This window comes from Trachurus trachurus (assembly GCF_905171665.1).
Source record: "Trachurus trachurus genome assembly, chromosome: 13".
Lineage (NCBI taxonomy): Eukaryota > Metazoa > Chordata > Actinopteri > Carangiformes > Carangidae > Trachurus > Trachurus trachurus.
The window spans coordinates 24752976-24770242 of NC_139892.1; the positions used below are offsets into that span (position 1 = coordinate 24752976).

The 17267-nt window shown below is 45.9% G+C and overlaps 1 protein-coding gene across 2 annotated transcripts in view; it reads right to left on the reverse strand.

The window, feature by feature from the left end:
• aplp2 (amyloid beta (A4) precursor-like protein 2) overlaps window positions 1-17267 on the reverse strand; it is a 57205-nt gene extending 39938 nt beyond the window's left edge. Inside the window, exon 1 of one of the 2 annotated variants that reach the window (XM_083985493.1) lies at window positions 16941-17267. In XM_083985493.1, coding sequence (XP_083841619.1) covers window positions 16941-17012 — 72 coding nt within the window. In that variant the 5' untranslated portion in view covers window positions 17013-17267. The remainder of the gene's footprint in view (window positions 1-16940) is intronic. The other variant, XM_083985492.1, reaches the window with a different exon arrangement.

Consider the following 17267-nt stretch of genomic DNA (forward strand, 5'->3'; position numbering starts at 1 on the left):
ATTCAGTGTTTCTACCAGTTCTCATCATCTGATCTGTTTGATTTAGAGAGAAGGAAGAAGGAGACCTCTGTGGATGATTCAACTCCTGGTAAAAACCTGAACCACCGACAATGAAGGAATACAAACCGGCAGTAGCTCTGGGAAATGCTGGGACCGACAACTCCCATGATCCCTGGCTATTACCCGACATCAACCAACACTGTCTCTTGACATTGTTTTGATTGAGGTTGAGAGGTCACACTGTGTGTTAAAAAGGAATAAATAACCTTACTTTAGTTGGACTCTTCAAACACCTTCACCTCTGACGTTCTGATCTTGAAATGTGTTACGAAGTGAAATGAATGTGAAATCTGAATCAGAACATGAGCACAGAGGCCAGAGAGATCTGCACTAGAAACTTGATTGAAAATGTTTCCACTTGAGAAAATACTGTTTCCCTTAATTGTTTGATTTCATGCAGGAACAGAACTGAAAAGATCTGAGCGGACTCAAGAGAAACTCCAGTTGCTTGTGTTTGATAACTTGAATTAGATGATATTCACGTCCATATTGCGAATGAATACTGCCTGTTATGCCTGAATTTACTACTATAATGCTGGTTGGAAGGTGAAGACTGAGGACATTAAATCAGACTCTTAAAAAGTGTAGCTGCGAGACGAGGTGACACAAGGTAAAGAGTCTCGTTGATGTCAGTTTCAAGTGTCTGAAGCACATGTTAACAAAGAGAAAAAAGGGCATTTGTCTGACTCATGTTTGCGATTCAAAGTCTTGCTTGCCTTTAGAAAACATCTCAGAAAATAATCTATGGGTGTATAAACTACAGCCGAGAGTTCAGGTGGCAATAACACGACCAAATGCACTCAAAGACTTCCGAGTGTCTAAGAAGAATCTCATGTCACCCTCTCACTGCTCAATCATATCCTCTCTCTCTCTCCTTTGCTTTCTATAAATTGTATGAATTTCCATCAGAAGAAAATGAATCATATTACTTGTCACCTTAGCTGCTATTTTCTTTTTTTCTTCTCCTTGCTTGTCTCTCTTACACAAATATTGAAAATCAAGAGTAGCCTATTGTTAGGGTGCCGTCACTCTACCTCTGCACTTCTGAACGCAGGCTGTACGTAATCGTGCATTTTAAGTGGCAGTGGACAAGAGTAAACTAAAAGCCTGCCGTGTAAATAAAAATGTAGAGACACTAGGACAAGAGAAGAGAAAACACTGTTAATTAGAGCAGAGGACTTTCTCCCCTCCCTGTGGCACACTGCCTTTTCATCGGGGAGAAGGTGTGTCTGATCTATTTATAAGCGGCTCCAGTTGGTGAACCTGTGGTCTTCCAGACCTTCCCTCTCCAATGTTGAGAGAGAGAGCGAAACAAACACTAGAAAACATGAGGATTACATCTCTTTGGTTAAGTGATATCATGCAGCCAAATTTCATTTTAGGAGATTTTGTAAATGAGAGCTCAGAGGGGGTTTTAAGGCAAAGTAGATATAACAAAATTATTTTAAATGAGAAATTCTGTCAGAAGACTGATTAAACAGGTAATAATGTGTTCGCCTGGCATTTCATTTATTTTCACAGTCAAATTAGGGATTTGAAGAAGTTCTGATGTGCTATCACTGCAGGTTCACACTGCGTGTATCCTGGTCTTGTTGTGGGAAAACCTGGTAAATGTTTGGCACAAGTCCAACAACTGCAACAGCCGGGAGGAGAGCTACTGTGTTCACCTAATGACTCCACACTAACACCTGGCGTCAACAACTGCAATGGTTGGAAGCATCTGAAACAAACTTTTTGAAACGCTGCTGCCATTTGTATTTGAAAACTTCAGGAGTTGGGTTTTAGGGTAGGTCCTAAAACCAGCATTGTGTGTCAAAAACAATCTGTGATGTGTGAGTCGAAGAAGCAGACCTTCCTTTTCTGCTTTACGCCGCTGGAGTTTTAAAACTAGAACAGGTCCAGCCGTGTTTCCAGACCCCTCTGCATGAGTAGCTCGAAGACCATTTTGTTGTTTTTTGGATGAGTTAATGATCCAGACTCAAACTGCCGCTCTCTGATTGGATCTTACCAGCCTCGACCACCAGGGGTTAAAGCAGCACAAACAACATATTAGAGTTAGAGTTACTGACCTTACTGTCTTTGCTAGCAGTTAACTAATCAATCATGGAGAAGACAATCTATCTCAAACAGTTCACATCAGCATGTGCATGACCAGTGTATGCAACTGTCACACTATTCTCTACCCACTGACACAGTGTTGTCAGTACTGTGTGGTCTCACCATCTCCCCCTCAGCTGTTCACCTGCAACTTCACACACACACACACACACACACACACACACACACACACACACACACACACACACACACACACACACACACACACACACACACACACACACACACACACACACACACGCCTGTGGACATGCACTGAGCACCTGACGGCCAACATCAGGACGTCTGCTGCACCTTGTCTTTCATGATTCTTTTATTCCTTGGGCAGGTGCTGCCAGTGAAGCAAGAAGAGCAGGGCAGAGCAGGGGGAGTACGAGGGGGACTGGAGAGCCATTTTCCCCTGCGGCCCCGCTTGACACAGATTTCAGGCTGTATGCATCTCTCTGGAATTTTACTCCTCCCCATCCAGCTCTCTCTGCATCCCCATCACACACAGCCCTGAGGGTCGTGCACAGCCTTCATAACGTTGCATTTGGGTTTGCCTTACCTGGGTAGATTAGGTAAAGGCTACATACAGAGCAGATTGGTTTTTCTGGCTGGCTGTGCAGCAGGAGGAAGGAGAAAGGACATGAGATGACGGGGCAAGAGGAGGCAAGGGAGCAAATTTGTTTAGAATCTGTTCGGGGTGTACTATTCACAGGGTACGCTGCCAAATTTAGGAGGAGACACGTCAAGTCATAGCGAGGGCTTGACTAGAGCTTCCTCGTTAGTCCAATCACTGTCAAGAGATGTCGGGAAAGAGGCAGGGAGAGCGGGAACAAAGATGGGCTGAAGCAGAGAGGCAGGACAGAGGAGTGTGACTGTTAGCCAATAGGAGAATGAGGAGGCCTACACTGCCTGCTCAATAATTATCCATCATGAAAAACTGTTCCCCCGCATGTTTCCCTGTATGAGTTGTCACAACAGCTTTGAAAAGAGAAGTAAAACTAGATGCAAGGGTCTGTAAATGATTGACCGCTCCTTAAAGGGATAGTTCAACATTTTGGCAAATTGGCCCATTGCCATAATCACTATTAATAGTCATAGCAGTAGGTTCGTTACCTTTAATTGTCGGTGTAAGCTATTTTTAGAACGGAGGAGCGGAGCGTCAGGCTGCTCAGGGCTACGCTATGGAGGCTAAGGGAATTTCTTGGTTTTCCTCATCAAACTCATCAAATACACAACCCAACAACTCCAAAAGGCTGTGGTGGACAAGTTGTGAGCTGCACAATCACCACGCTATGAGATAATAATGGAACGTTACGAGACGGAGCTGTTTTAGAGGTAAATTCATGCAAAACCGCTGATGCGCGTTGCGTTCAGGGACAGTTTTTCAGCAAGCAGACTCTGTATTTACCCTGTATTTACCTCGAAAACGGCTCCGTTTCGTAACGTTCCATTATTATCTCATAGCGTGGTGATTGTGCAGGTCACAACTTGTCCACCACAGCGTTTTGGAGTTGTTGGGTTGTGTATTTGATGAGTTTGATGAGGAAAACCAAGAAATTCCATTAGCCTCCATAGCGTAGCCCTGAGCAGCCTGACGCTCCGCTCCTCCGTTCTAAAAATAGCTTACACCGACAATTAAAGGTAACGAACCTACTGCTATGACTATAGCTATTATGGCAATGGGCCAATTTGCCAAAATGTTGAACTATCCCTTTAACAGGTGTAATTCCGAAGTGAACAAACTAATTTTAAGCTTCTGTTGTTCTAAGACGCAAAAGACGAAACAAAACGAGCGAAAAAAGACAAAAAACTCCTTCGTGTGAGGTGTGTGCTGTTGCTCGAAGAGAAGGTTGGCATTCACATTAAAGTCAGTCAACAGAGAAATAACTGATAAGTGTGTGCTGCGGCGATAAAGAGATAATTACACCGAGGGTTTCACCCACAGCTTGTTGTTTAGTTGCTAGGCTACACAGGTGCTTGATTGCATAAATAAGGCGGTGAAGTGTAAAAACAATTTCTTGTAGGAAGACGATTATTGCTTTTCATTTAATGACTCAAGGACTGCGATTATCGAGGTCCACTTTCTGGCGAGTTTTTTTTTTTTTTTTTTGCATTCGCAGCAGCCTCTCAGCTGCGCGGCGTACTGATGATAGGTCTGAGCATTGAGCCTGCCTCTTTTACAGAGCTCCTGTCAGTAAAATCAGCCATTCTTCCCTCCTGACCACTAAAAGCTCTCTGCATGAGCAACCCCCTTCACTCCTCCATCTCCCTCCTTTCATTTCTATTCACTTTGAGCACTCTGGATAACTCATGTGGGCACACATCTCCTCTTGCTTCGACTATCTCTTTGCCCCCCCCCCCCCCCACCCTACCCCACCCTCACCTCTCAGAGCCATGTGAGCTGGCGACCCTCTCAGCCCTCTCTATCCGGGCTTATGGCCCACGTGGCCTAGAGCGGATTACATTCTTGACATCACTATGCCAGATGTTTATGACAAAAATAAACAGAACTAGCCCCGCTGCTAAGTCAAACAATGCATTTAGCCTAACCTGACATCTCATTTCCTACAGTATTTCTGCTTGAGCAGGTTCTTCTGTTGCAACAGGAGGGGTTTGATTTTGCCTATAATGATCTCCCCTGTTTCTCTTGTCTCCTATGTCTCTTGTCTTGAATTGGAGTAAGCGCTGCTGTCTTCAGGACCTTGTTCAGGAGGCTAAACTGACTAGCTTTCTTCGTTGCCTTCACTTCATTGCTCCTCCCTCGACATGGTTGCGTTTTTTCTGTTCTTTCTCCTGCAGCTCTCTCCAGTGAGCGTGTACAGAGATCAAATAGCCGATAAGCCGCCCACTGTAACATACACATTAGCATGATTAAATTGGCCGTTGCCTGTCCATTTATTAAAAGCCTCTCTATGCCGGGTGGGAGGTCTATCTAGCTGGGGAGTGGTGCAGGAGCTGTAGCCTACCTATTGCTGGGTCTACGTAGTGTGTATCGTTGCTGTGGCGTGTGTCTAAGCCTGACATCACCCAGGTGGAGGAGTTAATGAGGGCTGCAGGGGTATTTCTGACACAGTGCCGGGCTTTCTGTGAGGGATTTCAGGTGATGTGATGGAGACGGAGCCTGCTGAGGAGCGATAGCTAGGCGGGAAAAAAGTCTGCGGTGGCTCTGGCAGTGGCTACACGGGAGATTTAGGGCTTAGGTGATTGTTAGCCGGAGCTCAGTTTGTTTTGAACTATGGGCCTGTGTTTTCCACGGGCTGCTTTATGTGGACGCTGACTATTTCCTCACTTTGTACTGCACTCTCAGCAGTTTAAAAGAGGAGGATTAGACACAGGAGTGTGCCTCTCTCCTCTGCCGGAGAGCACAGCCGCCTAATCTCTCGGCTGAGGAGAGGGGATTTGGGAGAAATGACCTGTGCTCACTTCACTTTCTCCTCCTCTCACACCCTGCAAGTTGACTGAAAACACTATATGCCGCATCCTTCCTTCCTTCCTTCCCTCCCTCCTTCCTTCCGTCACTCCCGCTCCTGCTTTTTTTTTTTCCTATGCCGGATGACTCTGGGCTCATCAGCATGCAGCACTGCGCTGCTGCTCCTCAGGACCAGGCAGGCTGGCAGACAGGCAGGCAGACTTGTCAATAAAGGAGCCACAGTAACAGGGCAGCTTGCTGAGGCCTCCAGCCCTGTCACTGACGTCTCTCTCAGCTGCCCGGACTCCCTCGTTTAATGAGCACGTAATTGTTGAGCAAGCAAAAAAGAAACAGGGGAACTGAGGAGGGAAGAACAGCCATGAGGTGAAAGGTGTAATAGAGAGATAGTGGAGTGAGAGGGGAAGGAGGTGAGGGAGGCACAAGGACAAATTGTTCCAGTGAACAAAGTAAGACATAAAGCAGCCAATTTGTCCTGAAATGCGCGATGTAGTACAGTGAGCGAAGAGAGAGAGGGGCGGGGAGGGAGAACACAGCGTCTAGATCAGAGGGACAGTGAGGGGGGAATGCTGTTCAGTGGGAACTGACATTGAGAGCGTGCGGGGGGAAAGCAGTTTCAAGGACAACATGGAAATATCACATTCGGTCGCTACTAGGCAGCCATGAGTTGTGGAGGAGCCAGAGAAACTGCAGGGGCAAGAACCAGATCAAGGACATGGCGGTGATGTGTCCAAAATATCCAACAACATGACATGACAGCAGGAGAGGGACGCACTGTGAGGGAATTCAGAGGGAGATGAAGAAGAAGAGACAGGTTTTTGACCTTATCAGTGTTGACATGAAACCAGGAGTCTGACTTTGATTCCATCGCTAATTTAAAACATTCTTGGATTTGGTTCAACAAATTCACAGCAATAACATCAAGCGATGCATAAATAATAAATGTTGCACCATTAGTCAAAAAAAAAGATACGTTGGAAAAAATATAGTAGGCTATAATAGTCAAATAATTACTGGGCAAAAAAGTGTTCGGTTTCTCAAATGTGATGCAATAAAGATCCCAGTAAGATTCAGTGTGAGACAGATAAATCCCTCTCATACAGTATAAACCCTGTGGAGGTGAGGTTTCATCCCCCTTCCTCCAAAAAAAAAAAGGTAGGGAACATATTGAATCTTTAAAAATGAAATATTAAAATCATTTTTCATCACCATCTTACGAGGTTGTATTAAAACTTTCACTTGTAGTGACGACACAGAGGCGGCAGCTAAGAGCGACTCCGGTCCCTGCGAGCGGTGCCACTCTCCCATGACCACCCAAGCTGATTTTAAATGAATCTGTGCCCTGATTGCAAAGCTCCCCGCTCCTCTTGCTCTCCCGCAGACGCCGAGCACTGGAGCAGAGACACAACCCACATGTCTGCATTAGCTACGACGCTCCGGGCAATGCAAGGGAGGCCATCTTTACTACTGCAAAAATGATGGATGTGATGTAGATGTGCTTATCTGTCATTAAGCCCTCTGCTCTGCCCTCCCTCAGCCTCCCTGCAGAGGGAGGGGTGGGGTGGGGGTGATTTCAATCAGACTAGTAGTGAGGAATATAACTCTGGTGAGACATGCTGAGGCCAGTGGCTAATCAGTCACTTCTCTGTGTAGAAAACAGACTTCACAGCAAGAGCATCCCTCTCTGGGCCGGTCTTCTGTTATTTGCTTTTTTGTCAACCGTCCGACCTTGTTCCCTCCCACCTCCTGTGCCTTGTCCAAAAATTGTACAACCCAATTCGTACCCCTCTGTGGGATCCTGCCACTTCTCTGGGATGAGATCCCAAATCCAAACCGGCGTGATGACGGAGACTATGAGACAAATCCCTCGCATGACTGGGCCGCAATGTCTGCCTATCAGCTCCCAGCACCTCAATAATAGCGCAGTGACGCTAAATGGGCTCCTGAAACATAAGGACGGGATGTGATGAACACTGAGGGGAGGGGCCGGAGGGTAGGTGGGGAATGGAGGGGGTGGAGTCCGGTAAAGGCGGCTAGCTGCTCAGAAGGCTCTATAATTAGCTGCAGAAGATCAAATGACTTTTAATGGGTTTGTCTGAAAACAGCAGACTATTTCAGATTTGCGCTTGGAGCTATATTCATATCTCATCAAACTAATGGAATTCTCTGGAGTGCTTGATTGGTTTTTATCTCAGATCAAAATGGCTGATAGAGGTGCACGGCTGCAGCATTCATGAACTGCAGAGTGGAATGAAAAAAAAAGAGCCTTTCCGGAAACTTATTATGTAAAATGGAGATGGTTGTAACAAAATATATAAATACAAAATTACACATGATGTCCACTGACATGTCATGTGAGAGCACTCAGAATTCATTACTCTTGATGCACATTGTTGCTCTAAGAGTCATTTCCCATGGATGTTTTGGTGAGAATGGGCTTATAATTACTTCTTGTGACAGATAATGGAAACATCTACTGGTCATTAGTTAGAGAATTAATAAAGAGGATCCTACAAGGATAATATCAGGGTCATAGCTCAGCTGCCTGATCTAGGTGGAAGCAGGTCTGGCACAGAATGCTAAATATGCTGCCTACATCTAGGACCCAAGTGCTCAGTAACACACATACACAATATCACTGTAGAGACACAGTTGTGGAACGGCCCAGTGTAGAAACACTCAGCTGATTCATCTATGCATTAAGCAACTAAAAAATATATTATTTTTTTAAACTGACTAACCTGTTCAGTTCAAATCAGTTATTAAGGGAAAATGCTAGACATTTACATTTACTTCAAATATAGTGACCTGAAGCAGTCATCTTGGGCTCTAAGGTGAAGTGATAAGCACGTTTCTCTGTTTAGTGAGTTGAGAGATAATTGGAAAAACAAATCAGCAATTCAATAGGCGCTGTGTCCAGGGTGTACTCTGACTGGGATTGGCTGCAGCTCCAGCCTGTGTGGTTATTGTTTATGCGTAAAAAAAAAAAAAAAAAAAAACTGTATTGCTGAAAACCTGAGTACAGTCATTGCAGGGGAAATAAAGGGAAGTTGAGCCTGAGGCAGAACAAGGAGCTGCTGCTGCACATGCTCTCTGTCTCACTCTGTTTGTGTGTCTACGAGTGTCCCTTGGTTTCCTGCTAGCATTCAAGCTACATTAATTCGCACCACTCCCGTCATCTGGAGTTTTCTATTTTTCGACTGAGGAAATATGACCGACCAACTCCAGCCCAGTTCTAACTCTCATTTACGTTTTGCCTCCTCCTTAAATTATACAGTACACAAACCCTACTTCTTTTTTTATTGCCTCTGTGAGGGCAGGGAGGGGATGTGCAGGTTTTAGCTCTTCATCATGCATGAACACCTCTCATTGAATTAATTACAGTGGAACTCAAGGGAAATTTTACTCTGATTTCTGTTTTGGGGGAACAATAAAAAAAAAAGAAAATCAGTCCTGCCTCAGAAGGCCATGGTGGATTGCTAGCTCCTCTTTCTCACTCTTCCATAGGTGAAATCTTCCTCTTCTGTTCTGTCTGTGTCCCAAGTGGACCATCCTACAGGGCTGCTGTTTGTCCTTGGTCACCTTCTCCTTGAGAAAGTGCTGTATCAGACAGGCTGCTAACAGGGCCGTCACACAGCTCCAGTACCAGCGGCAGCGGAGGCAGCAGCACAGGCCTCTCTCTGGGGGTATATAGTTACACTGCACTGCTTCTATCTTTTACCATTCTGACATTTTCATTTCCCCCTCACTCTCCTGAGGAAAAAAAAAGATAAACTTTTAAAAAAGGGAAAGAAAAAAGAAACAGGATAGTGTCCATGTTTCCAGTCTGGATGATACCATTACCATTAGAGGCACAGGGGGGGGGGCGGTGTAACAGCAGCAGAGATGTGCAGGAAGCTCGGTAAGCAGGAAGACGGACAGGGAGGGAGCTGGAACTAGCATGCTTTGTTTTCCCTGGCAGTCGATGGAGTATTTGAGCAGCGTTGCTCAGCAAAACAGAGCACTATTGCAGCAAGGCAGCCTGCCAGTCATCCAGCCAGCTCATCAAGGCAACAGCACCAACCTCCTCCCACATTCTCCTTCGACTATAAACCCCGTGGCACTCAAGAGTTCATACCTGGGTACGCAGATAAGGTAAGAGAAGAGCCTGATCCAACAGGACTTCTCCAATCACCACAGAACAACAAAGAAACAGAGAAACGCTGTAGCCGTGACCGTCCTCAATCACGTCCTCAAGTATTCAGATCAGGATGGCAACACTTCAAGCGGTGGCGTTCCAGCGTGGTGCTGCACACACGCACATCCACGGTAAAATAAAGACGGAGACATATGATGCACAAAGAGACACCAAATATACACACAAAGACAGACAGACAGGCCAGCCCACACACTCCAGCTCACACACAGAAAGAGACAAAGAAACAAACGAACAAAGCGCTAAGAAAAGACATCAATTATAACTGAAGTTCCGAAAACTGGGTCTGATTTGAATGCTCTTGTTCGACACGAGAGACAAAATTCAGTTGAAGATTGCAAGCACAGACAGAAAAAAAAGCCTTTGAGTAATTTATGCTCTTATACTTTCTGGTGCAGTTGAGCATGCAAACAGTGGGGAAACAACGTTAACTAGCTCATTGATTCGAAGCTGTCTGCCTCCATTTTATTCCACTTGGGCCAAAACACATAAAAAGGAGAAATCCGTGCACAAGTCGACATGACTCACTTATCTCCTAAAATCCCAAGTACACACCTGAATGAGACACAGAGGCGGTGGCTGACATCTTTTTTCACATATGGACAGACAGGGGGGCTGAGGAGGAGACAGGCGAGGCCATAGGCGGAGGCACAAGTGCACTATAACTCATGGATAGCACACCGGATATTTTATTCATGCGAAGAAAAACCCAAGCAGCAAGAGTGACTCACTGAGCTACTGGGATGGACACAGACACACACACACACAGACTGAGCAGGAGGGGGGGTGACAGGGTTTAACCCACCTCCTTTGACTGCCTGCTCATTCTCAAACAGAAAATACATTAAAAAATAAACGTCTGAAATGGCAAGGCTCCTTTCAAAGGGATTAAAGGGGATGTTTTTGTCTACTGAACTTGCCAGAGTGTAGTCACTCTCTCCCCGCTATCACAGGAAGAGAGCTGCTCGCAGCACAATACAGCGAGCCGTTTGCACTTCAGGCTATGCATTCCTGAGCACTCTGGCATATAAACTGACAAAAGGAATTCTCATGCAGCCACGCCGAGCCAGACTATTGTGGGGAAAAAACAACAACATACAGACTCAGGTGTAGTGGCGTTCACCTTGGCTGCGCATCTGCGAGGAGGATTGCGGAGGCTACGTGGATTTGGCCTTTGTACGGGCAGGAGGCCCTGATGCAACTTAAGCTATGTGCAGTCATGAGTGAGACCATTTGAACCCGCTCGCTCCGCTCCGTGCCAAGTTCCCGCTACCCAGGATCTTCTCCTCAGCGAGAAAAACGGACTAAATATGTGATGAGCTGAGCTGTGAGGGGATTCGGCTGCACAGACAGACACATACACACACACACACAGACATACGCCTACATGGACGCACAAACGCCACATTTCCAAGTTGGTGAAAAAAAGGAGGCAACTCCCTTCACTTTGGGGGTAGTTAGAGCACACGCAGGGCCTGAGAGACAAAGCCTGGCATCTTGAGAACAAGTCTCGCCTGATGAGGCCTCTCTATTTAAATCCCCGGGATGAGCTGAGAGTGTGTCTGTCGATGGAATCGCTCCAGGAGACACGAACACAGGCTCGAAAGGGAGAAACAACCGAGGCGGCGAGAGAGAGAGAGGGGGAAGATGGAGAGACAGACAGAGACTCAGAACTGTGGATGGAGTGAGTGGCAGGAAGGTATGTTTGAGGAAATGAAAGGGCAGAATAAAGGCTTAGATTCAATCAGACATCGCTTCCTACTGTTAGTCATAGAGCACAGATCAGACCGCGAATGAGCGCCACTGATACTCCACACAGGTGAGTCACTGTTCTGTGACACTTTGAAGGTTTGCTTCTGCAGGGTGTGGAGAGGAGGGTTGTGACTGAGTGAGTGGGCGAGAGGGGGAGTGAGCCGAGTGTGTGTTTATGTGTGTGTGTGAGCAGACAGTGAAGGGTAGGGCTCTGGGATTAGTACCTCTCCCTTTGCAGATCTATAAGCACCCAGTGTTTCTTGTCACTAAGAGGATTCTCAGGGATACAGGGCTGTCCCAACAATTGAAAGCAAGGTTTTAGGCACTAATCTACGAATTCAAGGGCGAGCGAGGCTGATTCTCAGCTGATGGAGCACATGCTGCTGCCTTCATCTTGATTGACACGGCAGAACGTGGAGGTCAAAGAGGCAATCTTCACAGCTTAGAGGGAGAGAGAGAAGAAGCAGCCTAGAGAAAGGCTTGAAATGTGCGCAGCCACCGCCCTCAATGATTTGCATTGAGAGATCATTATCAAATGCAAGTGCGACTGATTGTTGTTTTGGGTTTTTTTTTTTCTTTTTCCCAGGCTTTTGCTCTCGTCTCTGCTGGCTATCCTGATCACCTCTGTGTGGTGACACCACCCCGGGTTGTACCAGCTATTCAGGGGACACACAAAAGGCCCTCATTGCAAATCATTCAGCCCTTGCTAACGGACGGCTTCACAGCACCCGCCCCAACAATCACAGCCAACTGGGGGCATTCATTCACGAGCAATTGTTCATTATCAGCCCATATCCAGAGCAAATACACACATGGAAGGTAACAGCAGCGCACTTTAATATCAATGCTTGCCCACAAGCAACCACACAGAGTTTGGATCATGAGAGGAAAATTGCTTTTGCAAGAGGACTGTAACCAAAGAGCAATAAGCCCAGCACCACAGTCGTTTTTTGGGGGGAGGACGTTATACTGAAGTTTTATTTTGTTAGTTTTTTTTACTTTTGTTACTCCTTCTTCTCCCTGTGCATGAGTATCCAGCTTTACTGAACTTCTGAGGATTGGATCAGCTTGTCCTTTCCTCTAAGGGCCACTCTGGCTTCGTACACTTTTGCAAACAGACACTATGAAACCAACCACGCGCATTAACGCTGATTTTCAAGCGAGTCCTCCTCCCCACAAGCTCAATCTTGCCTTAAATCTCAACATGTGCTGATATTTCATGCTGGAGGCCAACTGGAAGGAAAACACCCCCCGTTTTCAGATTTTTCACGACAGGCCCAAAAAATCTGATGTTGTGTTGTGTAACGCTGTCACAGCTGTGATCATCTCCTGCTTTCTTAAATCAGCAGAGAATAAAATGTACCAAATGCATTAACTGTTCCAGATAGTTGGTATTCCATTAATCCAGTGGGAGCCATATCAGCAAATGCCTCAGAGTGATGCAATTCTCTGGGCAAACCTGCTGTGTGGTTCTGGCCTATGTGTGCTATTTCTTTCTTTTCTTTGTTTTTTAAAAAACAAAATAGGAGTTGGAACAGAGAAGAATGAAAAAACCTGTTTTGACGCCACTGCAGACTGTAAACCCTACGACACACAGATGCTCAGATGAGGAAGGGGTGTGGTGGTGGTGGTGAGCACAGCTGAAGAAACAAAAGCTCACAATCTGCCATTCTCGCAGGTATCTGGCAAAACAAAACTGTTTGAACAGCTGAGGTAGCCGGCCAATCCCAAACTGGAGGGAACTGCGAGACAAGAGGGCCACTCTTGCGTCTGATGACACCTCCGCATTCACAATATGCAAAGAGATGACGAACAATGGAGGGTGACACGTGGGAAGAGAGGGAATAAACCACCCCTGACCAACGCTGAGCGTCCCCCTGCAGAGCTCCCGTCTCACTGGACCGCTCATACCTCGTAAATTCAAGCTCAAGGTCCAGGGGGGTGGGGGAGAAGTGAGTGCAGTCAGCATGTCAGCACAGCAATATCCATCCTTGCTGTGTGTCCACAAGCTCATCAAGCAGGGCCCAGTCTGCACACACCGACAAATAACAACAACATCAGTCAACGTTTTTTCGGCCGTCCAGGCCTGACGCAGTTCAAAAACAATGAGTTACGCAAGAAAGGGCAACAAAGCTTTTGTGTCTGTGCACATACAGTATGTGTTTGACAAAGGGTGAGGTATTATGTGATTATGTGTATATATCAAACTCAGAAGTTACCCGTTGTTGTTGGTCTTTTTTCTCTCTGTCGCTTTCCACGTCTCCCTCTGTCTCTCCATCTCTTTCTTTCCCTCTTTTCTCTCTTTCTAAAATCCCATCACTGCCTTTGCACAGGCAAGTAGCAAATGTGCCGTTGCAGATGTGCTGCTTTGTGTCACATCATTGAAACCTTTCCGGCCACATTGCCTGCCTTGTGCAGACAGACACCACCTTCTCATGAGATGAAAATTCATGATGGGCTCGTCAATGTGTTTTCCAAAGTAATTATTCCACAGTAATTATATCCAATTGATGCTAAAATCACATTTTCCTCCTAAGATACTGAATCTGACGCATGTGAAATCAAATCTCGAGAGAAGCCTGTTTCTTCACTTACATATCCGGTGTATTTATACACCGGATATGTAAGTGTAAGTGTAAGTATATCTCACAAAGCAGTTCCAATATGAAGCAGGCCCCTCGGAGTCTCAGTGTTGTATACACTCCAATCAGCTTGCCGCAGCTTGAGCAGCTAGGGGCAAATACATTGATCACAGACTTTGGCCGGTGGGATGAACACAAATAGGAAAGAGATTTAGGATTTATGATTTCGTTTGCATAGTTTCTTTAGAGACTCAGAGATGAGTACAATTGAAGACCAGAAACAGGAAGTAGAAAAGTAAAAGTTATAGATTGCATTATACCAGGCAGGCTGTTGTTTGTGATATAAAAAATATAAACAGTGCTGACCAGATGCCCAACACAGAATCAACTGTGCCAGATCAGGGGGGACAGTCAGATCCAAAATGAGAGAGAAATCTACAGTCCAGGAGAGACCAGATGTCCCTAACAGGCCAGAGCAGGTTACTAGCCAAAACACCATCAAGCAAATGACTATACATCAAGTCAGCCTCACACACACACACACACACACACACACACACACACACACACACACACACACACACACACACACACACACACACACACACACACACACACACACACACACACACACACACACACACACACACACACACACACACACACACAGTCATTTGAATCAGTGCCACTGTAGTCGGCCCTCACACAGGAAGCATCAGTCATCAAAAGGGCTCAAATTGAAAAGGAATAGCCTAATTATTTATACTCACTGGATTACTTTTTTGTGTTTTTTGAGATGTTTTTGCTGCTTACACAAACACATCCTGAATATAATATTCCTGCATGTAAACACACAACATACCAGCATCCATAGCTTCATGTTTATAACCAAACAGGTGTGCGTACATACACACAAACCCGCACCACATGCTAACTATAGTTTTATATTCAATGTGATATGTGTTTTTTACAAGCCAAAACCGCTGATCCATGTCCACTCAGCTTCCTGTAGGGGGGGGAATCATCCCCACACCCACCTACCTATGTCATATAGCAACTGATGCTTTGAGGAATCATGCATCATGAAATCTCTTTGTGGAGCTGGTTTTCCAGGCTAGGCTATCATCACTCCAAGTGTTCATTTGGAAGTAAAGAGTGCAAGTGGCCATGTTATATGCACATTGTGTTTTACTGCAAATATAAAATGCCATATCAAACAAAGAAAAAAAGCCTCGTCCCCCAGGACAGCTATTGATTAAACCACAGGATTCCTCGCATGCGACTCAAGAGTTAGGACACACGGCGGCCGGCCACTGTACATTTCTCAATTTAATCTGGGTGACTGATCAAGAAAATTCATTGATTTCACCCATTAATCATCTCAGGAGAGTCTGTGCAATATCGACCAGCACGTCTGTGTGGTGAAGAGGGCTGACTGAGGAGGCAATCATTGCAGAGGGGACAGGTCTTTGTAGAGAGAGAGAGGGAAAGCAGCAGCATAGATTTTGTTGGGGAACATAACCATTAGTTCCTTCCGCACAATGCCAGCCAATACTGCCTCAAAATGGCTGAGTTTTTTTTTTTTTTTTGTCGCAAATGGGAGAGAGAGAGAGAAACATTCCCTGATAATCACTTTGCGCTGCACACAACAGTGCCAGGAGGAGATGTCTTGTTAAAATGTTTTGTCATGGCTGCTTCAACAGTGAGCAGGAATACTTGTGTTTACCCTCTGAGGGGGCGGAGGGGAGGGGAGGGGAGGGTGGTGGTGGTGGTGGCGTTGGCTGTTTGCTCTGAAAATGGGTGCATTGTCGTCCGATGACACAACGCACATGTCTGATACTGCAGGCATCACTGTCCCGGGGACAATTACCGGTGATCCGGCAGGAAAATAGGACATCAGGTAGGTGCAGGAGTGTCTGCACGTGCACGGAGGGTGTGTTGGTACAGGAGGACCTACATTTGGCCTATTAGGATCTAACAAATACTCCTGTGTGTTGTGTGTCTCCCGGTGGCTCTAATTGTGACAAACCTGTCAGAAAAAGACAGACTGAGGACAGTGGTCTGTCTGCTGTCCTACACAGAGAGAGAGAGAGAGAGAGAGAGAGAGAGAGCCACCCTGATGACACAGGGAAAACTGGAATCTAAATACATATAGGTAAATGACCCCCCTCCTCTATGGTAATACACACACATGATGGACACAATCATTAAGCACACCATACTGTCTGTGATCCATTGCAGAGGTCCTGTGTGTCCCCCAGAGGCCTGACAAAGCGCCAGTTGTCTTTCATTTGATCTCTGCAGAAAAAAGCCTGCTGTAATCTTGTTACAGCACCTTCCAGACCCACATTGTTCAAGTCACACCAACAAACTGCAATCAGTGCTCAAGAGCCAAGTGGGGAAAAAAATAACCTGAAGACAAGCTCATTAATATTTAAACTGAACAGATATGATATCACTCCTCATTATTCTCTCTAAACTATGTGGGGAGGGGAAACAATTACAAGTAGCCTAGTTGGTACAAACACCTCGATTAGAAAGAGAAATAATCAATTCCGTTACTTGTGTTTGAATCTTTGTTTTTTTTCTGAGGAAAGTCATCAGAGCTCAATCAGTGTTTCACAATCACATCACGCGAGATAAAATAGTGCGTTGGTTTGAGGATCAACAGAGCTTGGCTGTAAATGGCTCATGTGAAAAGAGGACACATATAAGGCCGAAAAGATTGGCTTTTTCCTAAGCAGACCCCCGCTGCTTTTTGGTCCTGGTCACAGCGACCTGACAGTCAATAAATCAGGAAACATTTCAGATTACATACCTCGATATAGCCGGCCAGCGTTGGAACCACGATGCCCAAAATAAGGACAGATATCGCTGGGACTGAACCCATCTTCCAAGATCTCCGGTTGAGCTACTGTAAATAACTTATATCCTATGTGCTATATGTGAGGTGAGGTGACGTCCGGGAGAATGACGAGCAAACCAAAGTCCTGGGAATAATCTGATATTCTATCCCGGAGAGCGGGACGAGTCCTGCTCCGCTTGTTTTGTTACCCGAGCTCGACAGAAAATGTTAGAGGGGGGACTGAGTGTCGGTCTCTCTCCTCTGGAAATGTGGACTGTGTCTGTGGCGCGACGGCTCTGC